At 60.9% G+C, this 27,901-nt stretch overlaps 1 protein-coding gene across 2 annotated transcripts; it reads right to left on the reverse strand.

Moving 5' to 3' along the window:
* Positions 1–9,781: 9,781 nt before the first annotated feature.
* On the reverse strand, positions 9,782–27,819 carry NTRK1 (neurotrophic receptor tyrosine kinase 1). 2 transcript variants are annotated; one of them, XM_025858843.2, is made up of 17 exons: positions 27,608–27,819; positions 24,525–24,599; positions 23,765–23,836; positions 22,176–22,244; positions 21,319–21,464; positions 20,948–21,090; positions 18,623–18,755; positions 16,606–16,932; positions 16,157–16,174; positions 15,904–15,959; positions 15,611–15,713; positions 14,966–15,112; positions 14,548–14,678; positions 14,207–14,379; positions 11,766–12,006; positions 11,311–11,469; positions 9,782–10,051 (listed from the first exon to the last, which is right to left on the reverse strand). In XM_025858843.2, exons 1-17 carry the CDS (start codon positions 27,817–27,819, stop codon positions 9,866–9,868), a joined length of 2,391 nt encoding a protein of 796 aa, XP_025714628.1. In that variant the 3' UTR covers positions 9,782–9,865. The 2 variants fall into 2 exon arrangements, with proteins under 2 accessions (XP_025714628.1, XP_025714627.1); XM_025858842.2 differs by lacking the exon at positions 16,157–16,174.
* Between the last annotated feature and the right edge of the window lie 82 nt (positions 27,820–27,901).

The following is a 27,901-nucleotide window of genomic DNA, read 5'->3' on the forward strand; positions in this document are numbered from 1 at the left end:
AACACAAGCAGGGGGAGTGGGAGAGGGAGAAGCAGGCTTCCCGTGGAGCGGGGAGCCTGATGCGGGGCTACGATCCCAGGACCCCGGGATCATGACCTGAGCCGAAGGCAGGAATCCTTAACTCGGGATCGGTTTCATTTACAGAATGAGACGGCTGTCCCGCGCGGTTAGGATGCTACTAAGTGGCTACGCAGGATTCCAACCGTGGTCTGTGCTCCCGCCCGGGGTTGCACCGCCTGCCACAAAAAAAAGCTACAATAGTCAGAAAGAGCAAGGCAGGAACACTCCTACTTGGAGATTTTTTAAATCAACTTTACTGAGGCATGACTGACAAACAATAAAAAACGTATCCACTTAAAAATGTACTGTTCGATGACACTTTTTAAGATTTTTAAAAATTATGGCAAAATTTACCATTTTAACCATTTTAAAGTGGACAGTTCGGTGACATAAATGCATCCATATTGTGCAACGGCCATCCATCTCCATAACGTTTTCATCACCCCAAACTCGAACTCTGTCCCCATTAAACGCCAACTCCCTACTCCTCCCCCCCCCCCGGCCCCCCGGTCATCTCTATTCTACTTTCTGTGTCTATGGATTCGACTACTCCTGGTAAGTGGCATAAGTGGAATCATACAATATTTGTCTTTTTGTGTCTGGCTTATTCACTTGGTTTGATGTCTTAGTTTGATGAGTTTTGACAAATGTGTTATCCTGTATAACCCCCACTTCAATCAAAATAGCTTTTTAAAAGTAAGCTCTACCCGCAAAGTGGGGCTCAAATTCACCACCCCGAGATCAAGCGTTGCATGCTCCACGGACTGAGCCAGCTGGGCGCCCCAGTCAACATAATTTTTAAAAAATTTTTCTATGCCTGCCAGGTCCCTGGGTGGCTCAGTTGATTAGGCATCTGACTCTTGATTTCGGCTCAGGTCGTGGTCTTGAGTCGACTCCAGATTCTCTCCCCCTCTACCGCCCACCCCAATTAAATAAATAAATCTTTTTAAATTCTTTCTGTCCCCCGAAAATTCCCTCGTATCCCTTTGCAAATAATGCCCCGTGCCCACCCCCAGCTCTGTGAAATCTCTGATCTGTTACTGTAGAATTGTTTGTTCTACAATTTCGTATAAATGGACTCACGCCATACTTACTTATGTCTGGCTTCTTTCACTCACCATAACGGTTTTGGGTAGCTCATTGCTCCTTGTCACTGAGTGGCATCCCACTGTATGGATATTCCACAATTTGCCTTATCTTTACGCGCCACTGGGTGGGACCTGCTGTTTGGTTTCCAGTTTTGAGCTACTGTGAGTAAAGGTACTCTGAACGTTTGCGTACAAGTCTTATGTGAACGTGTTTTCGTTCATCCTGGTAGCTTTTTTTAAAGTAAGCTCTACCCGCAACGTGGGGCTCGAACCCATGACCCCGCGATGGGGAGTCGCACACTCTGAGCCGGCCAGGCGCCCCTGTCCTGGTAGCTTCTTTGGAGTGGGATGGTGGGGTTCAACAGTGATGAATCTGTTATGTATTCTGGTTTCGAGTCCTTTATCAACAACATGTCTTGCGCATAGCTTCTACCTGAGAGGCTCCTGTCTGAGGAAGACCAGCAAGTGCTTAGTGTGGTGCTTCGGGGAGGTGTGGGTGGGGAGAGCACACTGGCAGGTGCAGCTTACCTGGCGCCAGGAAGGACACGAGACAAGTTTGCGGGTGGCGGACCAAAAGTCTCCAGCAGGGGGCAGCAGAAACCAGCGCACAGCTCCGGGCCCGGAGGCCCAAGATCATAGAGTTCAGCACGCCCGAGGCCAGAGGGGCCTTGAAAGTCTTCCGATGCGGCGCCTTCTAGGGGCCCAGGGGGGAACCTGCGCTCCGCCCTTCACCTGCGCGGTGTTCTCTTCCCTCCACGTTCAGGTTCAGTCGGAGGGTGCTTTCTCCCAGACCCTGCCCAGCCTCTCCCTCCCTCCCCACTCTTGCATATGAACGTTAAACTTGTCTCACCTAGCCTGAGTGTTCTTTTTTTTTTCCCCAAGATTTTCAAAAATTTATTCATTTGGGAGGCTGAGAGCGAAAGCCTGAGCAGGGGGAGCGGCAGCTGGAGAGGGAGAAGCCGACTCCCGGCTGAGCAGGGAGCCCGACGCGGGGCTCGATCCCAGGATCCTGGGACCATGACCTGAGCCAAAGGCAGACGCTTAACAACAGCCACCCAGGCGCCCCTAGCCTGAGTGTTTCAAGGGCTGGGGACAGGCCGAAACGGCCTTTATGATCCGGAGCCTGGCACAGAGTAAGAGCTCATGAACATCCGCGCGAGGGGCTGCCACATGTGCAAGGCTCCTCCAGTTTTCTGGGCCCCACCTCCACCTCCGGGGCCCAGCCCTGTGGCTGGACGGATGAAGGTTCTCCTCTTGCCTCTCCCAAGAGCGGACAAGGGGATCCAAGGCCCTCATTCTTTTCTTCTTTTTAAGTTAGTCTCTGTGCCCAAGGTGGGGCCCGACCTCACAACCTGGCGATCAAGGGTTGCCCGCTGCACTGACTGAGCCAGCCCAGCGCCCTGGCTCCTTCATTCTTTTGTTCAACAGGCACTGGTCTTTTGCTTACCTGGTGCCCAGGATGCAGAGGAAATGACCATGATGATGATGATGGTGTTGGCAGCTACTTTTATTGGACAGACCCTACTGACTCACAGGCACTCGCCTAAGACCTTTATATTTAATAACTTATTTAGGCAAGAAATAAAAGTTCCCCGGTTCTCAAGAGCTCACAAGCTAGTTGGGGACCCTATTATTCATTCATGGAAGGAAGATTTGTTGACCACCTACTGTGTGCAGGCACGGGGGGGCTACAGCTGTGAACAAAATAAAGAAAAATCTCTGCCTAAACATGGAGGGGTCAAATGAAGCTTGCGGCCTAGTGGTGGGGCTGGGGGAGAGGTGAGAGAGATCCATAAAATCGTGATGCATTCCGTGATCTCGGTGCTGTCCTAAACAAATAGAGGCCAACAACGCAGGGCAAGGGGGTGGGAGTGCTGGGGGCCCTGGTTTTGGAAAGGGGGTCAGGGAAGGCCTCAGTGGAAGAAGGTAACCTCCAGGTGAAGGCCTAGAGGAGGTGAAGGAGGGGCCCATGCAGCTATCTGCAGGGAGGGCATTCCAGGCTGTGGGAAAAGCAGGTACCAAGGCCCTGACGCCAGAGCACATGCCACGTTCAGAGGCCAGCTAGGCCACTGGAACAGAGAGGGTGTCAGGGGAGTGGATGGGTCAAACCTCGCAGGGCCTTGTTGGCTGCACTGGAGTTTGTTCTAGGAGATAGGGAACCACTAAGGGATTTTGAACAGAGGAGGGTCACGATCCAATTCAAGCTTTAAAAGAATAACTGGGGATTGAGTTGGCTGTGGGGAGCGCATTGGAAGCAGGGAGAGCGGGAGGAGGCCACCGCTCTGACCCAGGGGTGCGGTGCAGTGGGTGGCTCAGAACCCAGGACAGTGCTCCGGGTGGGGGGGAAGCTGGGGGACACAGAGCGTGGGTGCCTCTTCCCTCTGGGATGGGAAGGGGTTGCCGGGGAGTCCTAGAGGCAGCTGCGTTGAGGGAATCGGAGAGGGCTGGAGAAAGTGCCCTGATGCCGCAACCAGCTGAGCACACAGTGCCCCTCAGCAGACGCACACCCCAGAGGCACAGACGCGGTAGCCAGCAGGGTAGGGCAGGGGCGGGCAGTGGGAGCCTCAAGGGAAAGCCCAGAAGGACAGAGCTTCCTTGCTGCTCCCCAAGCCCGTCTAGGTGCTTGGCCATGGTGCCAATGATGCTGGCCAGCATGGCCCACTCACAGGGGTCGTGCCCGCCTGATCCCTCCCTTGCCCTCCTGGGTCTTCGGGTGCGGGTAAGGGACCCTGGAAAAGGAGCTACAACCCCCACTGCCCACCTTCTGGTCTGGCATCCCCTCCCTGCCTCAGGATCCCAGGTCCCGGCCCCTGGTGGTCCCGGCCCTGAATTTGCCCACAGGCCCCACCCCCACCCCCGCCCCTCCCAGCCCTGCCCACTCCAGTCCCTGTCCCTCACCCCTCCACTGGAGCTGTAATCACAGCTCAGCCCAGACCCCCTCCTGTGAATAATTGGGGCTGATTTAGGGGCTATCAGGGGAGAGGGGGGGCTAATGGAGTTGGTGGGGGGCTGCCCTGGTGATGAGAGAGGTATGAGAGGCAATTAGCAGGGCCGGCAGCCTCAGGAATCACCTAATGCACCAGCGGGCAGTAAGGGCTCGGGAGGGGTTGGGGAGTGGACTTGGACTTGGGGAGGGATCCTGGCCCTCCATCAGGATGGCCGCAGGAGGTCGGAGGACAGATAGAAGGAGGGACTTCCAGCAAAACAAGGGAAGGGGGAGCCCTATGGAGAGGGAGGGAAGCTGACGGTTGAGTCAGGAGCCCCCAGTCCCCCACAGCCCCCCACTCCCCAGTGCCACACACACACACACACACACACACACACAGCCCCAGCTGAATGCCACCCCTCGCTGGGGACCGGCTGCTGATTAATACCAACGTTAGCCCCGAAGACTCTCCCCTCCTGGCCTCGCTGCCATTAATTACCTCCTCTCCCAGCCCAGCAGAGGGGAAGCCAGCTCCTCTGGGGCAAAAGGAATGCATCTGACCCCTTGCCCAACAAGCCACTCCTGCCCCTCCTCCGGGCTTCGGGCTTTGGAAGGGAAAGCAAAGGAGAAGAGAGGCCAGAAGGAGCCCTGAGGAGGGAAGGGAGGGAGAGTGTCCCTCAGTCCCCAGCACATCCGCACCCACACCTGCACCCCCTCTCTGAGGCCCTCACCCCTGCAAGCCTTGCTGCAATCGGACCCCAGGTGGTCAGCCAGGGGCTGCAAAACCTGGACGAGGTGGGCAGCCAGAGCCCCGAGCCCCTTCCCCTGCCTGCATCCTTCCTGATTCCACCTCAAGAACAGGAATGTGCTCAGCTGTGTGCAGAGGGCAAAGTTTACACACACCTCCTCCCAGAGACTGTCCCGTGCAAACACCAAACCAGACACACTGTGCTGAGAAGGGGACGAAACTCTCCCCCGTGTGGCACCGCCCAGCGCCACACACGGAGCCACACCAGCGACACTGGGTTCCCAGGAACAGGGGAGGCTGCCTGGAGCTGCAGCAAGGTGTCACAGAGCATCCCAGGGTTAGTGGAGGGGGCTCGGCCTCCACCATGGGACCTTGACTGGCATGCACTTGAGTCTCAGGAGGAGGGACCCTGTCTTCTTCCCTTTAGGCGGCCACCTTGAATCTCTCCAGCTCACCTGCACCCTCCCCCCCCTTTCTCTCTCTTCCTCCCTCTCCTTCCCTCTCCGCCCCCCTCTGTGTGTCACACACACATGCACAGATCACACACACTCTAAAGCAAAGCCCCGGTCCCCCCCCCAGTCTGCTCCTTGCCCTCAGCCCTCTCCTCCGCACAGCTTTTGTGTCCCACATTGTGTCTCTACCTGCCGCCCTCGGGGAAGACGCAGGCACCCCAGCTCCCGCTCAGGATATGGGGTGGAGGCTCCATGAGATTTTTCCAAGTCCCTCCCAACACCCCCGTGAGCCCCGTTATAAGACCAAGCGAGCCTGGAGACCCAACAGTCGATATCCCTCAAAGATGAAGATGCTAATAACTTTATCCCCTCTTGTCCTCCGACTGTTGCCTACATTAGCTCTCACCACAGGCCCAGGCAGCTGGGACCCGCAGTGGGCAGGCCTGGAGCTGAGTAACCCCTTCGGACCCAGGTGGGAAGCAAGAGGGTAGACGGCAAGAAGGACTTCCTGACACTCAGGAATGGGAGGTCACGGGGTAAGACACAGGAAGCCTCCGAAGCATGTTCCTAACAGCTGGACGGATACGTTGGAGACCTGACTCGCGTCTGTGAGGATCTGTGACCTCAGAAGCACCCTACAGGGGTGCCAAGGTCTCTGTCTAATCCTTGAGGGCTGCCCGGAGGAGGCCAGTGGGGAAGGGAGGTCTCCCTGGGGAAAATCAGGGGACTGGAGTTGACAGGGTTGGCCAGCGGGGGTCGCTCTGGCCCTCACCTCTCTAGACCTGCAGTCGGCAGGGGTTCAGAGGGAGAAGAAGCCCCTCCCTCCCCTCCCAGCCCCCACAGCCAGCGAAGTCCTCCCTCTCTGCAGCTGGAGCGCTGGTCGGGACCAGGCAAGAGTGCCTCTTCTGTGAGCACTGTCCCCACAAAACACGGCGCCTGCCAGTCTATCCTGCCTCACCCCCAAAGACCGGGGCCAGGCCGGGATGGAGGGCACGCAAAGGATGGAGAGGAGCAGGGCAGAGGAGGAGACAAAGAGAGGATGCCAGCCACCTTGTGCCCGGCACGTCCAGGCCAGTCCCTGCTGGAAGGGACTCACACACAGGACTTGCTGAAACCTCCGAACAGCCCTGTGAGGTGACCGCCACTGTCACCCCCATTCTGGAGACAAGGTCACGACGGGACACAGACAGCCCGCACAGAGGCCCTTCCTGCCTCCGTCTCTCCTGGTGGCAGATGCCAGTCTCCCCACTGCCCCAGAGCCGGAGCTGCTCAAACGCTCCCCTGTGGCAGTGAGGGGCTGTCAGAGCTGAGGTGTGGAGCCCGTGGGGGGCTGCAGGGCCGGGGGGTTCAGCCTGGCTGAGAAGTCGGGGTTCCCGGGTCCTGGCTCCTCCAGGGACTGTCACCCCCCTCCTGCGCTGGGCAGCCTGTCCAAGGCCACTTCAGGAATTTGGCAAGACAGGCTCTCTCCAGGGCGCCTGGGGGGCTCAGTCGTTGAGCGCCTGCCTTCGGCTCAGGTCATGATCCCGGGGTCCTGGGATCGAGCCCCGCATCGGGCTCCCTGCTCGGCGGGGAGCCTGCTTCTCCCTCTCCCACTCCCCCTGCTTGTGTTCCCTCTCTCGCTGTCTCTCTCTCTCTGTCAAATAAATAAATAAAATCTTAAAAAAAAAAAAAACAAAAAAGGCTCTCTTCAGCTGACACTCAGAGAGCCCAGGGCCTCCGGAGTCTGGGATTCTCTCTGGGGTCTCCCTTCCCTTGGGGATTCACAGCGATGCAGATCAGGACAGTCCCCACCAGACTGCCCCAGCCCTCTGCCCACACTGTTCCCGGAAACCGGAACAGATGCGCGGTTCCCCTGTCTGTCGGGAACCCAGCCCCTGCGGGAGCAGGGCGGGAAGGAGGCAGAGGCTGCTTGTGGAGGCTGAGGGGGTCCGGATGGCTTGGACCCCTGGGTTCTTCAGAGAGCCCATCCCCGCACTGGGGTGGCCCTGGGGGAGAACCCCCGGCTTCTGCATCACTGATGCCCTCTCTCCAGAGTTGGGAGGGTGGAGCTGGCAACAACCTCCTTCAGAGGAGAGTTCTGGGTCCTCCCCTCAATGCTGAGCGTGCTTGCCGAACCCACCACCAGGTCTGAGCCTCTGCCTTCCAGTCCAGACAGACTTTTCCAAGAGGGTGGGGCTTACACTAGGTCTAGGGGACCCAGATGTCCCATCCCCACAGCCTCAGGTTGCTGTCCCTGTCCCAGCTCCCCATGGGGTCCTCAGGGTTCCATTCCATTGATCCCCCTGCAGGCATGCATCTCAGCTGGTGCTTAGCCCCTGGTGGGGGGGGGGGGCAGCTAATGGACTTGGCACAGCCAGGAGGTAATTAACAGGGAGGGGCGTGTGCCTCGCTGGGGTGGAGGGGGGCACCATTAACGATAGAGAAATCCAACAGCTACGGGGAGGAGGGTGGGGGCTGTGAGTATGTCTGCCCGTGAGACCTGCTCATCTGCATGCGAGTGAAGGGGAGGGGGGGGCTCTTAGGCCATGAGCCTGGCCATGTGGGTGCAAGCAAGCACCCTCCTCACCAACCAGCACAAGGCCCCGGGGCTCAGGTTGCCTGAAAGGGGTCTGAGTGACTGGCTTCAGCTCCTGTTCCTGTCCCCTCTCCCACTCTCTCACCGAACATACCCCTCCCCGTCCCGACCTTGTTCCCAGAACTCCTCACCTTACCTGCCCAGCTTTTCCAGCAATACCTCTGGCTGTGGTCTTAAGAGCTTCTGATGCCCTGATGCTCCGGATGCTCTGGAACACTGGAAATGTTCCACTTGCCCAGGCAGGTCCCTTCTACTGCCCGACCCTCCATGCCCCCTGCTACGGGGATGGCCCAAATCCCGCTCAGGGAGGACCCCCCAAACCTCCACCCACGGAGTCTCCCAGTCCACCCCCTCCTCAGCCCTGAAGAGAAGCTTAAGCAGCAGAGGAGCAGGAGGATGGGAGTGTGGGGGTGAGAGAAAGCGCCCCCCCGCAAGCTCCCATGCTGTTCTCCAGAACGGTCTCTGATTCGGCTGGCCTGTGTCTGCTTCCACCACCCATCTGCCCCCGTCGGTCCGTCGGTGTCCGTCTGTCTCTCTGCTCTGTCCCCACATCCCCCTGTACACTTTCTGCATGTCTCCGAGTCTGTAGCTTCTGCCCCCGTCTCTGCATTGTCTCTCCCTTTGCACCTTTCCTGGCCTACCTGTTGGATCTGGTCGCTGACCCCGTCTCTCCCACCATGTTTCCACACCCCCCCTCCACCTGCTGCAAGCCCCCCCTCACTGGGTGGGGCTGCACTCACCCTCCCCAGGTCAGAAGAGGAGGGAGGACCTGTGAACTTGGCCCTCAGGGACCAGACCCCCCCCCCAACCCCATCAATCAGCCTGCAGCTCTGGGTCAGAGCTCCATTAGCACTAACCAGCCTGGACAAGAGGCAGACACCATCGGGCTAGGCCTAGGGGTGATAAGACCCAGATTGAATCACTGTGTGGGGGGAGCTGGTCACCCAGGGACATGAGACAGCCATGACATTAGCCCTGAGGAGCCATGGGGAGCGTGGGTTATTGCGGGAGCTGAGCAGGTGATTGAAAGTGATGGGCCCGGAGTCGGGTGGGGGCACCGCTCCTCCGAGGCTCCTGGTGAGGAAGATGGGGCGGGCGGGTGGGGCCTCAGCCAGCCTCGGAGCCTACAGAAGCCTGGGGCCATTCGGTAAGGCCGGTGGTGTTCCAGGGGGCAGAGGGGAAGGGAAAGCCCACCTCCTCCTTGGGCAGAATGGGACAGAGGGATGGCTCTGTCCTCAGGAAACAGCCACCTCGCCCAGGCCCCAGTGTCCAGGGGCTGATCTCAAGGCACTCAGAGCCGAGAAGACTGACGGAGGGGAAGGGTCATGGGTCCTGCCTCCCTCATCATCTCTTTCTCCTGCCCCTTCCCTGCCCCTGCCACACACGTGCGCACACACACGTGCACCTACGCACACACATGCACACCCAAGCACTCTCTCCCTCTCTCTCATCCGTGCTCCACCACGTGCCTGCTGCTCTGTGCGCACGAACACCAGGAAGACCCTCCCCACCGATGCTTCCGTCCCGTCCGCCCCAAGGTCTAACTTCTGTCCCTCCCGCTACAGCAACGGCCTTCTTGAGCATGAAGTACGGAGACAGCCGATTCGGGTCTGAGGTTCTGGGAAGCCTACCTTGGAGCCACCCCACCACGGGGTGGACACAGTGGCCCCAGGACCAGGAGGGTTTGCGGCAGCTGCTGGGAGGAGGACTCCCGCTGACGGGGACTAGCGAGGGGAGGAGCGTCCCCCTACCCGCGGCTCGATCCCCCTCTCCCAGAGTGACGTCATCCCAAGAACTGGCAAGAGACACACGGCCAAGGGATAATAAATATAATTGCTATGACGGGACCCTGCCCAGAGAAGCAGGGACATCCTCCACTCCCAGACCCCACTTGTCCCCTCTGGCATGCTGAGGGTGGGTTAGATGCTTTGAGGTCACCCTGGGGCTGCTGGGAGTTGCAGGGGTTACTGAGGGCAGGCCCCAGTGTTCGGGCTGCACAGCCCCTGGGCTGGCCGCCTAGCCCAGGACATCCAAGTAGACGGGAGGCGCCTGGGCCAAGGCCTGCAGCCGGGCATGCACATCCTTGATGCTGTGGCGTTGCTGGGGCTCCCGCTGCCAGCAGCCCCGCATGATGGCATAGACCTCCGGCGGGCAGGCCCGGGGCCGCTCCAGCTCCCGCCCCTGCGTGATGCACTCAATTGCCTGGGACCACCGGAGGGACAGAGAAGAGGGAGCACTGAGTTGGAGCGGGAGGGGGAGGCCAGCAGCGGCAGCCCCCCGCACCTCCCTGAGCTCTCCACGCGGGTCCCACAGATGTCTGGGCCTCTTGGCTATGAATAATCTAAAAGGACGCAGCAAATCCCAGGATTCCTTTCCACCCCGACACTGAGCAGGTAGGTAGGCTGGGAAGGCTGAGCTGGGCGTAGGACCGCTTCCCGAAGGGCTGGAATCAGACCCTCGGAAGACAGGCCAGGTGATTTGAGGAAGGGGAGGGGCCCAGGCATTTGCCAAATCCATCAGCCAGGGCCGAGGGCTGAATGGAGGAAGGGAAGGGTCCTCCACCTCTCAGCTCCAGAGGGCAAAAAGAAAGTAGAGCAGGATTGCAGGCAAAGGCCTTGAAAACTGGCTGGCTGGCGATTTAAGGTACGGGGCAACCCCAATTCCTTTTGTCTTCTGTAGGTACCATTCTGTGGGGTCCTAGCACCTCTGAACAGAAACTACAGCAGGAAAGATCCAAGTTAGACTCCAGGAAGGACTGTTAGAGCAGCTGAGGGATCCAAAGAAGGAGAGATGGCAGCAGGGAGATGAGTGACGGGGCCTGGAGGCTCTCCCCGCCCTTCCCTCCCTCCCCATTAAAGGACTTGGGTTATGGGCAGCACTAATTCCATTCCTTCTCTCCGTGCTTGAGAAAATTAAAATCTATAACCCTCTCCCCCACCCCAGCAGCCTCCAGGGAGCAGACTGCATTAGGAGGAGAAATGGAAGCTGACAGCTGCGAGCCAAGGAGGGGGTGGGGGGAGCTGCTCTGGGAGACAGAACACCTGGGGCCTGCTCTGGCGGTGTCCAAGGGGGAGGGCAGAGGGAGGGACGGGCCTGTCCTTCCTGCAGTCTGACCTCCAGCCTTCCTGCTGCAGTATCAGGCCCTCTTCTGCTCTGCATCTCTTCCAAGCCTCTCCCTTCCTCCCTGATAATGCCTACCGGGTCTATAAAATGCAGCTAAGCATGGGGTCTGGGCTCCATCTGTAAAGTGCTTTGAGGCTCCCCCAGGAGCCAGCTGGGCCTGGGCTCGGACAGTGAGTGGAGGCAGGAATCCGAGTGGGGAAGAATTCAAGGAGAGAAGGGGACCGGGGTGGGGGGCGGCGCGTGGAGGAGACCCAGCCTCCTCAGCATGGGGCCCCGGCAGTGGGATGCGGGCACCAGGGGACCTGAGGAGCAGGGCCGGGGCGGCGGGCAGGGCTGACCTCCGTGTTGGAGAGCTGGTACCAGGGCTGCTTGCCGTAGGTGAAGATCTCCCAGAGCACCACGCCGAAGCTCCACACGTCGCTCTCGGTGGTGAACTTGCGGTAGAGGATGCTCTCGGGGGGCATCCAGCGGATGGGCAGCATGGTGCGGCCCCCCACCTGTGGGCGGTGCCGCGTCATTGCGGGGGGGGGGAAGGGGGGGCGCCCCCGCCCCCGCCGTGCCCCCCGCCCCGCCCCGTCATTAAAGATGAATGGAAGGGGCTCTGGGGGCCGGCGCTAAGAGGGAAGAAGCGATGGTGGCATCTCTGTGCGTCCCAGAGAGCGGAGACACACCCTCCTCCGTGGCCCAGGAGGTAAAAGAGGGGTTAGAGTCCAGAGCGGGGCAGCCTGGGCCCCCACGCCGCCCAGGAAGAGGAGGGCGTGCCCCCATCCGAGGGGGCGCCCAGGACCCTTACTCGGTAATAGTCCGTGCTGTAGATGTCCCTGCTCATGCCAAAGTCCCCGATCTTGACCACTAGGCCTTGGCCCACCAGGCAGTTGCGCGTGGCCAGGTCCCGATGCACGAAGTGCAGACCAGCCAGGTACACCATCCCCGCTGCGACCTGGCTCGCCACGGCCAGAAGCTGCCCCAGGCCCAGGGGGCCGGGAGCCACGTCCTCCCCGCCAGCCAGCAACTTGGCGTCAGGCCCGTGGGACCTGCCAAAGAGTGAGGGAGAGGAGGCCCGGCTGGGGGACGGGGAGCCCCCAGGAGGCTGAGGTCACGGAACCAGGGGGGCTGGGGTGGGAGGGGGGAGGAGACTCCCGAGAATGGAGGAAGGAAGGAACAGGGAGGCAGGTGTCTGGAGGGCCTGGGAGGGGGGGCCACCGGGTGGGCCCACCTCCGGAGCCTCCACCACTGCCCACACTTTCCACATTCACGCCCCCCCCAGGCAGCCCCCTCAAACTCTGAGCCCAGCAGCCAGCTGCCCCCTGGCCCCTGCATCTCTTGCCCATGGACACCTTCCACTGGGTCCTCTAGATGCTTAGCTTCTTCCCCAGGTCTGCCCCTGCCTCCGTGAAGGGAAGCTTCCCCCCCCAGGCTCCAAGCCTGAAACCTGGGGGTCTTCCTGTCTCTCTCACCTTTGCCCTCAATATTCAGCCTCCCGTGGGGTCCTTCTTCCTGCCAAAGGTCTCCAGGACACCCTCCACCTCCCACAGCCACCACTCCAGATCCGTCCCTGGTCACTCAGCTCCATTCCCCAGATATTCCTTCTTCTGACTCCTGCCCGAGCCAATGGCTTTGTCGGGTCGGCCCCTGCCCACGGGCCAACTTTCTCATCTGTTTATTCTTTCACGTATGGCAGGGGCTTACTACACACCTGCAGTGTGCCGATCACCAGCGCTACCGTGGAGAGTAGGCTACAGATCAACAGGGCACCTGATGGGCACTCAGGCTAGGGATGGGAGAAGTCAGGGGAGACTTCTTGGAGGAAGAGACATTTCAACTGAGATGGAAACCCTGAAGAAAGGAGGTGAGTAAGCCATTCAAAAGGGTCAGAGACAGAGGTGGGTGAAGTGACTGGGAGGGAGACCTGGTGTTCCAGGCAAAGGGAACTGTAAATGCAAAGGCCCCGAGCCTCGAAGGAACAGCCGGGCTTCTTAGGGAATGTCCTCCAGACTTATCTAGGAGCCTTCACGATTCCCTCCGTTGGTTCCCTGTGCTTCCTGCAGCATGAAGAGCCACTTCTCCCAGAGCCTGGGTCCCAGACGGTGGCCTGCATGCCCCGCACTCAGCACTGAGCCCACACAGTGTCTGGTGAGCCGGGCCTCCGGTCTGGCCTCCCATTGACTCCAGTCCCCCGAGCCCGCCCACCCCCACACTCCACATGGGCTCTCATCACCTCCCGCCTGCCCCTGCACGGGCTCCTCCTCCGCCACAGGATAAGCTCAGACTCGAGGTCTCCCCCAACCGAATGCTGTAGCCTGACAGCGTGGATGACCCTTCAGTCCAAGGGGGTGTTCGGAGACCAAATCACGACCATCAGCTGGACAGCCACACAGCGCTTTCTCATCCAGAACCCCAGCCCCCCCACTGTCCCTCTTACCGTCAGGGAAACTGAGGTCAGAGAGGAAAGCTACTTGGCTCAACTAGGAGGTCAAGCTGAGTGCAAGCCTGGCCCTCCCCCTACCCGCCTCACACCTCACAGGGCGCCATCCTGGGAAAGGGGGCGTTCTCACCCAAGGACTCAACAAAGGGAACATGCGACCATCACAGTCAGGGGCTGAGAGCAGGGCTCTACTTAGGGTCATACTCCCTCCTGTGTGCCTGTGGGCAAGCCACTTACGCCTCATCTGTGAAATGGGCACATTTCTTAAAGCTGTTAAAATCATCGGCACACGTTAGTAAATGTGTCAGAGTTGTTCTGACCACAGCAAAAGAAATTAATTTTTAAAGACGTTCTTCGAGTATAAATGGCCATATACGCTTGGAGGTTATGAAGAATACATATATATTTGGGTGATTATTCAGACACACGTGTCCATGCACATGCAGCCAGGGTGCAGAGTGGGAGCAGAGTACCTGGAAGGCCTGTTACTGTCACCGTAGCTCTCCACACTGTCACCCCCACAGGCCTGGCTTCTGCGCGCCCCCCGCACGTGCAAACACACTCTCCGCAAGTCACTGTCCTGACTTCCGCTCGCGTCCCACCCCCCCAACTACCGCTACCATGTCCTTGGCGCAGACGGCCCCCCATCCACACACCCGCCTTTGAGCTCCTCCAGGACAGGAGCCCGGCCCTCCTGCTATGTCTGGTGTCCCCCCTCGGTTCGACAGACCATCGGGGATGGCGCTTGTAGGGAAGGGGTACAGGGGCTCAGAGCCAAGAGGCCAGCATGGGTGGCCAGGCACTCCTACCGGAGGAAGCGGTTGAGGTCACCGTGGCGCATGTACTCAAAGACCATGAGCAGCGGACGGCCCTCGGTGCAGACCCCAAAGAAGCGCACGATGTGCTGATGCTGCAGCATGGTGAGCAGCTGGGCCTCTCGCTGGAAGTCCTGCCTTGCGCTCTCCGACACCTCCTTCAGCGCCTGGACGCCGGGGCACGGCGGGACAGGGTGAGGGGCCCTCCTCCCCTGCCCACGCCCAAGGGGGCCACACCCCGCAGCCCACCCCCCAGCCTGAGCACCCGGTCCCGGAACCATGGTGCTCTGGGACATGGGACCCAGGCCAGTGGCAGCTTGTAGACAGGGTCTTACCTTGACGGCCACGAGCATCTTGTCCTGCTCAGGCAACAGGTTGTGGCACTCAGCAAGGAAGACCTTCCCAAAGGCGCCTTCGCCCAACTCCCATTTGAGCACGATGTCCTGGCGCTTGATGTGATGAACACCTGCGGGGTCAGACCTCAGCCCCCATCTTGGGAAGGACTGGCCGGCAGGCCTGGGGGCAGCGCAAGGCTGCCAGCCAAGGGGGTGCCTGGGGACTGAAACTGAGCCTTTGTGCATTCCCCAAAGCCCCATACTGCGGTATGGACGGGGAAGGGAGGGAGGGGAGGGGAGGCTGATTCAGGCCTGGGGTGGACAAAGGAGACGATACCAGGGGCTTCTACACACACGCACGCACACGCGCGCACACACCCAGGCTCACCCCCACCCTTGACCCAGGATAGCTCCTCACAGGCATCACTGAAGTATTGTGGGTTCTCGATGATGTGGCCTTGAAGCCCAGAACCTTTGCCCTCAGTGGGGGACAAGGAGCCACCACCTAATGTCATGAAATGCAGGGACATGGCCAGTCCGTCCTCTGGAGCCAGCACAGCTGCCCCTGGGGAAGCAACACAGCCTCATGGAGGGGTCACAACCCAGGTACACACCCCGGCCCCTGTCGGGCTGCAGGGCACCAGGCAACCCCGGCCTGTAACTTGCCGGGGAGGGGCAGGGGAGCGAGGGAGTGAGGCAGCCCGCAGGGGACGGGGGAGGCACTATGGCCTCTCTCTGTCTGGCTCCTGCCCAACCCCAGGCCCAGTGGGGCCACCAAAGAACTCCCCCCTGCAGAGCTCAGACCTCCCAGACCCACTTAGTGTTTGACTATAATCCAGCTGCCAATTAGCAGCTGCTGCCTGACGCTCTCCCAGCCGCAGACCCGACAGACGCACCCCGCAGCCAGGCCCGCATCCACCCCAGTGCACACCCCCTCGCTCTCCACCGTGTGCAGGCCCCCCACACGGAGGACAGGGTCAGGGAGAGCCAGTGGGAAACAAAGCCAACAGGACGGACACACAGACAGACGGACAGACAGCCCCGCTGCAGCACCCCGACTCACGGTTGATCCCAAACTTGTTCCTCCGTCCACATTTGCTGAGCACAAGGAAGAGCGTGGAAAGGAAGAGACAGGCAAAGACAGCCAGGCCCACGGCCACCGGGACCTGGGGGGCGGGGGTGGTCAGAGCCCAGCTCCTCCTGCTCCCTCAGAGCCCCCCCCCCCGAGCAAACAGCTCCCCGTCCTGCGTGGGAGCCCAGAGCCGGGCCCCCAGACCTGCGGACTCCTCCCAGACAAGCCGCGAGCCCAGCCTCCCGATCCCGAGGCTGAGACCACCTGCCCCATCTCACGCTCACCCCAAAAGGGGCTTCATCCTTCTTCTCCACCGGGGCTCCAGACGTGCTGTTAGTGTCTGCGGGGACACAGGGCACGGAGAGTGGGCCTCGGCCCACGCCGTGTCTCCGGCAGCAGCTCCCCCCGCCCCGCCCCCCCCCCCCCCCCCCCCCCCCCCCCCCGCTGAGCCCTCAGGGATCAGGTCAGCCGTGCCCTCTGCCCCAGCCTCGGCTTCAGGGACCAGACAGAACCTGCCCTCCGGCCTGGGCTACTCACCCACTGGCGAGAAGGAGACTGCAGTGGGAGGAAGAGAGAAAGCAGTCAGATGGGGGGCAGAGGGGCAGGGAGGCCCCTCCTACTCATCCCTTCCGGGGCAGGGGGTGGGGTGGGGAGGTGGGGCGGCTGGACCTCGAGGAGAAGAGGCACACAGCCCTTCTCCAGCTGGGCCACCGACGCCCTGGTGCACCACCCTCTCCTCCGCCAGCCCAGGGAGCGGGGCAGCCTGGGGGTTCGGGGCTCCCGGGGTTCAGGGGAGGCGGGGCAGGGAGGCCAGCGTGGAGCCGGACACCAGAGCTCCAGGCTCATTTCCGTCCAGGACCAGGCACTCCAACTGTGGTCAGGACCAGGCCCCCCCGCGGCCCCGGGGGCTGTGCCCCGGGGGGCGGGGGGGGGGGGGGGGGGCGGGCAGCCCCGGAGAGGGGCAGGGCCCAGGGTGGCCCTCGCACCGGGGATGGGGTCCTCGGGGTTGAACTCGAAAGGGTTGTCCATGAAGGCGGCCATGACAAAGGCGGAGGCCTGGCCAGAGGGGTTGGTGGCCAGCAGCGTGTAGTTGCCGTTGTTGACGTGGGTGGGCTGGTTGAGGCGCAGGCAGCCGTGCCGCACCGTTTCGTTGGCCGCGGGCTCCAGGAATTCGGTGAAGATGAAGCTGGTCTCGTTGAGCACGGAGCCGTTGAAGAGCCAGCGCAGAGAGGGCGCCGGCTGCCCGTCCACCGAGAAGGGGATGCACCAGTGGTGTAGTTCCACTGGCTTGTGCAGCTGCACACTGGCCGGGACTGCGGGCCAGACAGGGCGACAGCCGGAAGTCAGGGAGCAGCCGGAGGGGACCCAGCGCCCACCTGACAAGTCGGGGGGGTGGGGGCAGAGCCAGAAATCAGGTGGCGGGCCTAAGAGAAACTGGCCAGCAGGCCCGAAGAAATGCACAAGGAGGGACCTCCTAAAGAAAGCTGACAGTCAATCTTAAATGAACCAGGCAGCAGCTGCATACAATCCAGAGGCTTGGCCAGCCTCTGTGGTGGCCGTAAGTGACAGCCCCAGGGAAGCGGGTGCTGGCTATGGGAAGTAAACGCGCAGTCTTTTGGATAAGGGATCCAGAAAAGTGAAGTGCAATCAAGCTTAAGAAGATCAGGAGAGGGCGCCTGGGTGGCTCAGTTGGTTAAGCGACTGCCTTCGGCTCAGGTCATGATCTTGGAGTCCCGGGATCGAGCCCCGCATCGGGCTCCCTGCTCAGCGGGGAGCCTGCTTCTCCCTCTCCCACTCCCCCTGCTTGTGTTCCCTCTCTCACTGTGTCTCTCTCTGTCATAAATAAATAAAAATCTTAAAAAAAAAAAAAGAGATTGGGAGAGGGCTTAAACATCAAACAAGCAAAAAACATGTAGTTAAAAAGCTTTTGGAAAGGGGCGCCTGGGGGGTTCAGTCTGTTAAGCATCTGCCTTTGGGCCGGGTCATGGTCTCAGGGTTTTGGGATCGAGCCCAGAATCAGCCATCAGGCTGCCGGCCGGTGCAGCGGAGAGCCTGCTTCTCCCTCTCCCTCTGCCCCTCCCCCTGCTCATTCTCTCTCTCTCTCTCTCTCTCTCTCTAACAAATAAATAAATAAAACCTTAAAAAAAGGGTTTTGGGAAAAAAATATGTGGGTTTAAAATAGACCCAATGTGAGGAGAGGAAAAGCCTCTTGATAATAGATAGGTAGACGTGGCGCAGGGGACAGTACTCGGCAGGAAAGGACCTAAGGAACAACAGCGGCTCCCAGCACCAGGGGCGAATCTTACAAATACAATGTTGCAGAGAAGAAACGAAGCCCAGAATAATACTGGCAGGAGGATTCCATCTCTAGGACGTTCGCCCACGGGGAAAACTAAACCACACTGATAGGGAAGCACACGTGTGTAAAATTATTTTTGAAAGCAAGGAAATGATTATCCCAAAAGTCGGGATGGTTCAGAGAAAAAGGATAGGGAGAGGAAAGCGGCTGTGCTCTGAAGAAGCCGAAGACCAATTATTGTTTAAAGTGTCTATGCTTTATGCACATATCTACCTTATATTTCACAATTAAAGAAAAAAATTGTATAATGTACAGGATTTAAAGTTATTTGTTGGCAGACCTAGGGAAATTAGGCAGCGAGCCTAAAGAAGAGCTGGGGAGGGGAATCTCTTCTTTTAAAACTCGGATGTGGGACAGAAGTGCTCCGGTGGGCGGGCAGGGAAGGTGGTGAGAGCGGCTGGGCAGCTGGCTGCCTCAGGTAGCAAGCCTTGGGCAGGGAGCCAGAAAGAAATCCATCCCCATCCTTCTGGCCTTGACCAGCCCCCAGGACTTCCCCCACCGGATCAGGTTTTCATGGGAATCTGGAAACAGCTGGGCGGGAGCAGCTGTGGAGATACATATCCCAGCCCCTTCCTCCAGCCCCTGCCCCTCAGAGCCTCTTTCCAGGGAAGAAGGGGGGTGCGGGGGGGGTCACTGGGACTCACAGGAGACGTTGACCTGCACGGAGATTTCGGCCCGGCCCATGTCATTCTCCGCCCAGCATGTCACATTCTTCTTATTGAGGTCACTGGTGACATTGGCCAGGGTCAGCCCCAGGGATGGCAGACCCCCAGATTGCTGGGTCAGGAAAGAAAAGGGTAAATGAGGGAGAGTGTCAGCAGGTGTGGGTATGGAGGCAGGGGGCTGGAGCTGATATCTTTGGGGCACCCCTGTGGCTCCAGATGGAAAAAAAGGCGGAATGGAGAGAAGAGCAGGGAGGGAAGAGGTAGAGGAGAGAATGTCCCCCCGCCTTCAGAGCTTGTTCGCAGACTATCTCCTGGACCCTTTATTTAATGATCCGAAAAAATCTAGAACATGACCAGTAACGTCAAAACAGGTGCAGAATACCCTGAACCAGGACCACCATCCGAGCAGCTCAACAGATGTCAAGAACCCCAAGTACCAAACAGACACAACTCATTCTTGCTTTACACCCAGTGTAACAGTCTCTGCCCAGGGGAGACCAGAAATACGGGCTGGCAGGGCACTGGGTAGGCATGGCGGCGGCACCCTGAGCCCCTCCGGCAGATAAACACGGAGAGTGAAGCTAGCGGCAAAGTGACTTGATTCTGAATCATCATCAGAAGACTCGATCGGGTTCAGATTCTCTTCCTAAGAAACTGTGGATGTGTGCCAGTCACACGACCTTAGGACAGTTCCTAATCTTGCCGAACCGTGGCTTTCTTGCTTTGTAAGCCAAGGAGGTAAGACAAAATGATCTTTTGACATTTCAGAAAGCTATTTCCATAAAATGATGGAAGTCAATGGAGCAGTGGACAAACCTCATTTATCTGGAAATTTCAGAAATGCGGAATCCTGTGACTAAGTGCCAGAGAAGGTGAAGTTTCCCCGGGCTTCCACTGGAATGGAAGCTCGAAGTTCCAGAAGAGCTCTCTAGCCTCTTGTGCAGGCTCTGGCTTCCAGCCTCCTCCAGAGGAAGCCCGGCCCTGCCCCAAGCTTCTGTCTGCAGCCCTGTCTCCCCCAAATCCCTGGGGATGCAGGGCAGCCCATCAACTCTTCCCTTTGAGCTGCTCTGCCACCGTCCCATCTCCTGAGGGTGACCAGCCTCCCTTGCCCTCCACTGAACCCAGTTGGGTGTGACTTTTCTATAGGAAGTTTCTAGAAAACAGAAGTGGTAGCAAACACGTAAATCCCCAAAGAGAAAAGCAAAACCCTGGGATTTCCCAAAACAGCTGAGCAGAGGTCTCTCCACCGATGGTCATGGCCAACCTCTTGCCTCTGCCTTGTTCCCTTTCCATCACTCACTCTCGGTGGCTCTGCTCAGCGGCTCGTGTTCCCCCCCCCACCATACCTGGGTCCCCAGCTCCAGTGGCTCCTCCTTCTTTCAATATTGTTCCAGGGGCCTCCAGCGATCCTGGGGGTGGGTCCCCTCCCAAAGTGAACACACTGGCCCGGCTCCTCCAACAGGCTGGACCCTGTGTGCCCACCCATGTGGGGCCAGATTGACGGGTGGGCACAGCCTACTGTCGGCCTCAGCTGACCTTGTCCACAAGGCCTGAGTCAGCTGTTGGCTGCTCGTGGCTGCCTGAGCACAAAGGGCCAGGCACGGGAAGATGCCCAAAGACACATCTGCACGACAGAGATAGCAGCCAGAGAGTGCCCAGGGGCGGTTGGGACATCAAAGGTCATCACATCCACCTCCTCAGTTGACGACCAGGCAGGGACATCAAAGGTCATCACGTCCACCTCCTCAGTTGACCGATAAGAAAACCAAAGTGTAGGCATATTAAGGGATTTTTCCGAAACTCAGTCCAAAAATTCATTAGTGAGAAAGCTGGGCCCAGACCTGGACCTTCTTTACTGATAAGCTCATCACACACCCAAGAGAATGCTGCTTCCAGAATCTCCAGACAAAGATGGGAAGGACCCTGAGAATGCAGCTGGATGCCGGACCACGAATACTGTGCGCTCTCCCCCTGGTCCTGTTCCCTTGTCTACAAAACCGGTGGGCGGGAGAGATGGTCTGTGGGTCCAGGGACTGTCTCTCTGGCAGCGAGCGCCATGTTCCCAGAGAGGGGCCTGGGGTCCCCGCTGGGTCAGTGCCCACCCTGAGGGCATGTGTGTGCCTGCCCCGCAGAACGAGTCTGAGCCTCATGGGTCGAAACCATATCTGCCCTTCCCTTGCGTTCTACGTGCTTCTTCCTCACTGTCTCTCTTTTCCTGGCTTTGTCCCCTGTGTCCTGTGCAAGCCTTTCCCAGGGGAGAGGGAAAGAGGGGGGACAGGGACGGGGCAGTGAAGGGCTCCTCACCGTCACCGCGGCCGATTCCTCCAGCTCCGCGAGGATCCAGCCAGCCCCCTCCAGGCCCCGCCCCTCCACCAGGCACTGCAGCGACACGTCGTCCCCCACATCCACGGAGGTGTTGGGCATCTGGACCTTCAGCACGGGCACGCCTGGTGGCCCAGGATGGCCGGGGCACATTAGAGCAGGGCGCAGCCCCAGGGCTTTCTCCCGCATGTTCCTCAGTGGCCCCGAGCCCCCGCCGGCCATGCCCAGTGCCCTCCAACCTTCAGCCCCCCCAGCTCTTGCCCATGTCCGTTCCGCAGTCCCCTGCCCAGTGCTCCCTCCACAGGCATGGGGCCCCCCCCAGGACCCTCCCCCCCCCCGCCCCCGGCACCTACCACAGCTAGCGTTGGACAAGAAGGCCAGGGGCCCCTGCCCGGGACACTGCAGCTTCTGGCCGCGCACGCCGCCCAGCCCCTCCTCCTCCCAGCGCAGCAGCCAGCGCAGGGCGCACGTGCAGTGCAGAGGGTTTCCCGACAGGACCCTGTGGGCATGGGGGACACCGAGAGAGTCGGGGATGGGCCGGCGCTGGGCCTGAAGCGCCACAGAGAACTGCAGTAACACGCAGGAGGGAGTGCAGTCGGTCGGCGGGGCGGGGAGGATCCGGAGGTGAAGGAACGGGACAGAGGAGATGGTCCTCTCAGGCACCCCAGGCACAAGACGTTATTACAAGAAAGAGAATCCAGAAAGCCCAGGGGCCGGCTGGGGGCTACATGGCATTCCCCTGCCCCAGCGGGCTCCTCAGGAAGACAGGCCGGGGGAGGACTCTGCGCAGGACGACAAAGAGGGAAGGGCAGTGTGTTCCAGTGACCCAGGGGCCTCAGGTGCCAACCACACACACACACACACACACCCAGCTCCGGCCCCAGGCGGCCCCTGGGCGTGGGGTGCTGGCGAGGTGGGCAGAGGTTCACATGCACACAGCTGGCGCGGCGTGCCCAGCACAGGCGCAGGGGATGGCGCAGCCCCCAGGCTCCCGAGCGCACACGGCCTCAGCCAGCCAGCTCTGCCCCCACACCCCGGCCGCCCTCAGGGCAGGAGTCCCCTCCAGGGGGCCTGCAGCCTTGGATGGGGGTCACGGGGCGTGGGCAGAGTCCTCAGAGAGCAAGCCGCCCACCGCCCGCCGCAGCTCCACACAGAGATGTGCGTGCGCGGGCACGCACACTGCTCTGGCCCCTGGAAGACCCACACTCACAGCTCCTGCAGGGGGAGGCCCTGGACGGTTTTCCAGGAGAGAGACTCCAAAGCGTTGAAGGAGAGATTCCTGTGGGAGTTGAGACAGAGACAGCCGCCTTGAGCCCCCCGACCTCGCTCTGACCCGGGGTGAGGAGGGAGGAGGGGCGAGAAGCTGGCGTCTGGCTTCTCTCCAGCCCAGGCAACTAGAACCAGCCTCGGAGGCACTGGGGCTGGGACAGGTTAGGCTCTTGGAGTCCCCCTCTTCTCGCTGGGAGAGCGAGGGTTAACCAACCCCACCTAACCCCCTCCCCAGACCCCAGGGAGGGGGTCTCAGGGAACAGCCTGCTCCCCTCTCCCCGCCTTGGCCCCAGCTGGCAAAGTGCTGAGGCCCCAGCTGGGGGAAGGGACTCCATCTGTGCTCCCCTGCCCGGGAGCCCAGAACCGGCCAGGGGAAAAGGGGGATGGTGACCAGGATCTCCGAGTACTTCCTCAGCTTCTCCCTGCCTCCCCCCTTCCCCTCCTCAGGGCCCCCAGGCCCCCGGGGACCCCAGCTGCAGACACGGAGAGAGTGCCAGCCGAGAGGTGCCAGCTCTGGGCCACACAGCGAGCTGGGTAAGGAGCCCCGCGCCAGCCTGCTACTCCGGGGGGCTCTCCGTCTACGGGGACTGCCCTGGCCCGTCTCCTTGCCTAGCTGTCCTACAGTTTGTGGGGGCTGAGTGGGGGCGGGCACCACCACACAGGGATCAGAAAGAATGCCCAGTCCAGCACCAGACACAGCGGGGTGTGGCCTCGGCCCGGAAATGTCGCCTCTGTGATTCTCAGAATCCTCATCTCTAAAAGGGAGCTGGCACACTCTCTCACCCATGTTGATTGTGAAGAGTCACGGACATAAGTGTCGTGAGGTGTCACTGGGTACTCGTTTTTACCTGAAGCCCCAGTACGTCGTGAGGGATGTGAGTAACATCACCTTCTCTGTTGTTGCTACATCACGGGACACAGCAGAGACTTTAGAGGACCCCGCACAACCCCATGAATGGCAGGCCCCCAGCACCCTGCCGTCTGTCTGTCTGTTCGCCATGGTAAGAAGGAGGGGCTGAACTCCTGGCCCCAGAAGGCCAGAGAGGGGGCTGCCAGGGACTCCAAGGGTCTCCCTCTCCTGCCCCCCGCTGCCCCTCCCCACCATCTACAGAGGGGCAGCTGTGACTCCCAGGGGTGGGCAGGGTGACTAGCGGTGGATCCAATGCCCCAGCTCCCAGGCTCTCCCGGGGGCCAGTGAGGGGGTGGGAGATGGAGCCCCGGCCGGAATGTGGAACACGCTCCTGTCCCTTGCTCCCTTTGGACTGGTATGTGTCTGAACTCCAGAAAGAAAAACAGGGCAGGCGCCCAGGACGTCCCGTAGCATGAAGCGTGGAAGCGAGAACCCATGACCCTGCTGGTGCCCAGAGCGCAAGCATCCCTGAAGGAGATGCGGAAAAGCCCCAGGAGAACGGCCACCTCCCTGACCGGGTCAGGGCCTTCTTCACAACAGCTGGGGGGTGGAGCACAAGCCCAGCAGCCACCCAAGTCTGGGGGTCCTCCCACTCCCTCTGCCCAGCCCTGGCCACTCACAGGCGACTGAGCCGAGGAGTGAAACGGAAGGCATCGGGCGCCACGGAACGGAGTCCACTCTTCACGATGGTGCTGGGGAGGGGGAAGCAGGGTCAGCCCACAAGGCCCCCATTCCCCTGGGCCCCACCTATCTGCCCACACCAGACCCTGGCCCCCAGTTCTGAGTCCCGGACCCCCCAACCCTCCACAGCCTCCCCAGCTACCCTGGACCCCGCCTCTCTGCCCACACCAGACCCCGGCCCCCAGTTCTGAGTCCCGGACCCCCCAACCCCCCACAGCCTCCCCAGCTACCCTGGGCCCTGCCTCTCTGCCCACACCAGACCCCGGCCCCCAGTGCTGAGTCCCGGACCCCCCAACCCCCCACAGCCTCCCCAGCTACCCTGGGCCCTGCCTCTCTGCCCACACCAGACCCCGGCCCCCAGTGCTGAGTCCTGGACGCCCCCCCATCTCCCCACAGCCTCCCCAGCTACCCTGGATTCTGCCTCTCTGCCCACGCAAGACCCCGGACCCCAGTATTGAGTCCTGGAGCGCCCCAACCCCCCACAGCCCCCCCAGCTACCCTGGGCCCCGCCTCTCTGCCCCCCCCCAGGCCCCGGCCCCCAGTGCTGAGCCCTGGACCCCCCCATCCCCCCACAGCCTCCCCAGCTAGGCTGGGCCCCAAAGACCCCTGAGCTTTCTGATCTCCCCCATCCTCAGCCTCCCTGAGTCACTGGTCCCCCAGGCCCTGTGCTGACCCCACACCGACAGTCAGCCCCCTCACAGGTCTCGCAGCTCCCCCAGGCCCCTCAGGTGAACGGCATCCAGATGCTGCAGATGCTCTTGGTTCTCGATGTAGCTGTGGGGAGAGGGGATGGGAGTCACAGGGGCCCAGGCCCACACTCGAGTTCCCATATCCCCCCACCTGCCTCCCTCACAATCACACCTGCAGGTGCATGCACACACACTCTAATGCACACTTGCACACATATGCACCCGGTCACACACAGACCTGCGTGCGCACACATGTACAAAGAGACATGTGCACGCATGCGTCTTCACCATCACACAGGCACACTCACATCCCTCGTGTGTGCACACGCAGGCACGCACATACGCACAGACACACCTCCTCGCACGTGTCTGCACACGCACTTGTGCGTGCGTGAACGCAGAGGTGGGCGCGTCAGCACACTTGTACCCTCACAAGCGGACGTGGGCGTTCATATGTCTCTCGTGCACACAAATGGCTCCACATTCATAGACACTCAGCTCGGGATTCTGGTTTTCTACAGGGCCTCTCCTGTTCGTGCTCAGAAATGGGGGTCACGCTGGCACACTGGCTTCCACAGAGAACCAAGGCCCACCACAGCCACTGGCCCCCGCAGCACAGAGGGAACCCTGTGGCCACGCAGATCCGCGTGTTCCCAAACACACAGTCCCTGTCTGGGCCGACCCACACCGCTGTGCGCTCGCTCCCGCATGCGTGCGCGCGCACGCACAAACCTCCCCGAAGCCACGGCCCCTCCCTACACTCGGGCAGCAACCCCTACCCCCGCCCCAGCCTTCAGCAGAGCAAGCAAGGGCACGGAGGCTGTCGGTCAGGGACCCCCTTGAGCCCCTCCCTGCCCCAAGAGGGACCGGAGAAGGGGACAGAGGCACTGGGAGGCTGGAGAAGGGGCGGGAGGTGGAGAGGCACAGCAGGGCTGGTTTACAGGGCAAGATAGTGATGGGAAGGCTCAAGGAGGGGGGCACAGAAACACAGAGATAGTGAAACAGAGACACGGAGAAAGAGACAATGAGCTGGAAGAGACTGGCAGAGAGAGAGAGAGAGAGAGATAGGCAAGGGCACAGACAGATAAGGACAAGGAGACAGAGAGACCCAGAGATAAGGACAGAGCGCCAGAGAAAGCCTGGTAGCGAGCCGGGGCAGAAGGACGGGCACTCGGGGATGGAGGCTGCCGACGCCCTGGGCCCTGCCCAGCTTCGGGATCTGGCACGCCACACAGTTCCTGAGAACTCGGGTGCCCTGCAGCGGCACGTCAGTGTACCCCCGCCTGTGCACACACGCACATGGACACACACACTCGCCAGGGGCCCCTGACTCACTGCCTCTTCTCAGAACTCTCCCCTCTCCCGCGCCGTTTCCCTGGCTGGAGCGGGGACCAGCCTGCGTGACCTCTCCCCCTCCCCCTTCCCAGCCCCAGCCCAGCCGCACAGCCAGGTAGCGGGTCAAAGGTCCCGGGGGGCCTAGGGAGCAACCTCCCCTGACTCTGGGAGAGCTCAGCCCCCCCCCCCGCCCACAGGGTTTAGAGCTGGAGGGACCCAGGAAGGGGTGGCGGTGGCCGTGTGCAAGCTGTCGGGCAGCGCACTCAAAGCTGCCTCATTCGTTTGGATTCATCATCAATCTGTCTTTCCGAGTCCATTATCTCCTCGTTAGCTCTGCGGGTGAGGGAGGAGGAGAGGACGGGCAGGCGGAGGCAGGGGGTCAGGCTGCTGCCCCACCCAGAGGGACCTCTCAGCTCCCCACTCTGCGTGCCTCCTGGTCCTCGGCCCTGCCTGTCCATGCCCCCCACCCACCCTCCCGGGGGCTGGACCCACTTGGGGAAGGGAACGAGGAGGACAGCTCTGATGGGGGAACATTCTGGAGCCCGGGGCCCTGGTGTGAAGGTGCAGGGGCCTGGGGGGACGGGGCTGGGGGTGGCGGCCCCTCCCATCCTGCAAAGCCCTAGGCCCAGACCCAGACAAGGCCATCTCCTCATCTCCTGGTCTCCCTAGGGCCATTAAAGAGAGAGACTGAGAACCTTCCCGTTAATTACCACGAGATACGGGAGTACCTCGCTGCCAATTATCACAGGCTGCTCAAGTAACTTCCAGACAGAGACGGTTTCCACCTCGGATGCCTTCCAACCCGTCCCCGTCACCGCATGAGGCCAGCGCTCCTTGACCACCCTCTAAGCCCCAGGCGGCAGGACGAGGATTTTTCTAGCAGTCCCTCCCCTCTTCTAGAAGTCTTGCTGGCCCCATCAGCTACATAGAATACTCAAGTATTTTCCAGGCATGGCCATGTGATGTTCAAGTACCTCTAGGCCAATTATTACAGAATACTCCCATAGGTTTCACCAGCTGCTAACAAGTACTCCAGTATTTTGTAACCAATTACTGCAGGTTGTTGGAGTACTACAGAGTGCTGGAGATTTCTCCCAGTTTGGGGCCCTGAAAAGAGGACAGTCTGTCAACAAGAGCCCTAGCTCTCCGCCCCAGCTAGGGAGCGAAGGGCGGAAAGGGAGCCGGGCAGGGACAGAGAAGCCAGGAGTCTCATCCTCTACACCCAAATCAAGAGACGGTGGAAATGGGGAGAAGAGAAGCCCAGCCACCAAGCTATGCCTCCTCACCCCTTCCCACCTATACCAGCTCAATCCCAGTTCCAGAGGCAAGAGCTGAAGTTGCCCGATCATGGCAAGGAACGGGGTAGGGCCTAGCTCCCCCCTGGAAAGGGGCTAAAGTGGTAAGGGTGCCAAACAGAGGGGTCTCCGCAGCTAAACCCCCCCTCCAAGAGGCAGAGCTTGGGCTCCTGTCTGATCTCCAGAAGACTGCTTCGGGATGGCCGGGCTGTCTCAGACCTGGTCCGCGGATAACCCCCTTGCCCCAGCTGCACGGAGCACCAGGCACCGTTCAGATGGTCACTGCCGTGGCGGCCGGGGAGCCGCGGTGGCGGAGGCAGGCCCAGGTGCAGCCTCCCGCCGCGCCCGCCGCTCCGGACCCCGCCCGCCCGACGAGAGTGCGCGCGCCCTCGGGGCACGGCTACGCCCGCCTGCCCCCGCGCCCCCCGCGCCCCTCGCGCCCGCTCGCCCGCCGGACACTCACAGCTCGGTCAGGTTCTCAGCGCCCGGCAGGCGGCGGAGGCTATGCAGGGCCCCAGGCCGGGTGCAGCGCAGCCCCGAGGGGCCGTGGGGGCAGCAGACATCGGGGCAGGGCGCGGCGCTCGCGGACGCCAGCATCATCCAGGCCAGCAGGCTGCCCGGGCCCGCCGCCCGGCCATACCCGCCTCGCTGCCCGCGAGGTCCGCCTCGCAGCATCGCGCCGGCCGGCAGCCGTCCGTGCGCTCGCTCCCAGCCGCGGCCGCCGGGCCTCCCGCGACACGTGCGCCCACAGCGTTAA

Source organism: Callorhinus ursinus, unplaced genomic scaffold (genome assembly GCF_003265705.2).
Source record: "Callorhinus ursinus isolate GAN/ISIS: 27379988/994484 unplaced genomic scaffold, GSC_fseal_2.0 scaffold92, whole genome shotgun sequence".
NCBI classification, from domain to species: Eukaryota; Metazoa; Chordata; class Mammalia; order Carnivora; family Otariidae; genus Callorhinus; species Callorhinus ursinus.

What these genes read in the sequence shown, in the direction of transcription:
- NTRK1 (XM_025858843.2), bottom strand. Translation starts at nt 27,819, where the DNA reads ATGCTGCGAGGCGGACCTCGCGGGCAGCGAGGCGGGTATGGCCGGGCG. An exon ending in GGCCTCCCCCTGCAGGAGCT is followed by an intron (nt 21,465 to 22,175) that starts GTGAGTGTGGGT and finishes CCATGCCCACAG; the next exon opens with GGTCCTGTCGGGAAACCCTC. An exon ending in AGGAATCGGCCGCGGTGACG is followed by an intron (nt 18,756 to 20,947) that starts GTGAGGAGCCCT and finishes TTCCTGACCCAG; the next exon opens with CAATCTGGGGGTCTGCCATC.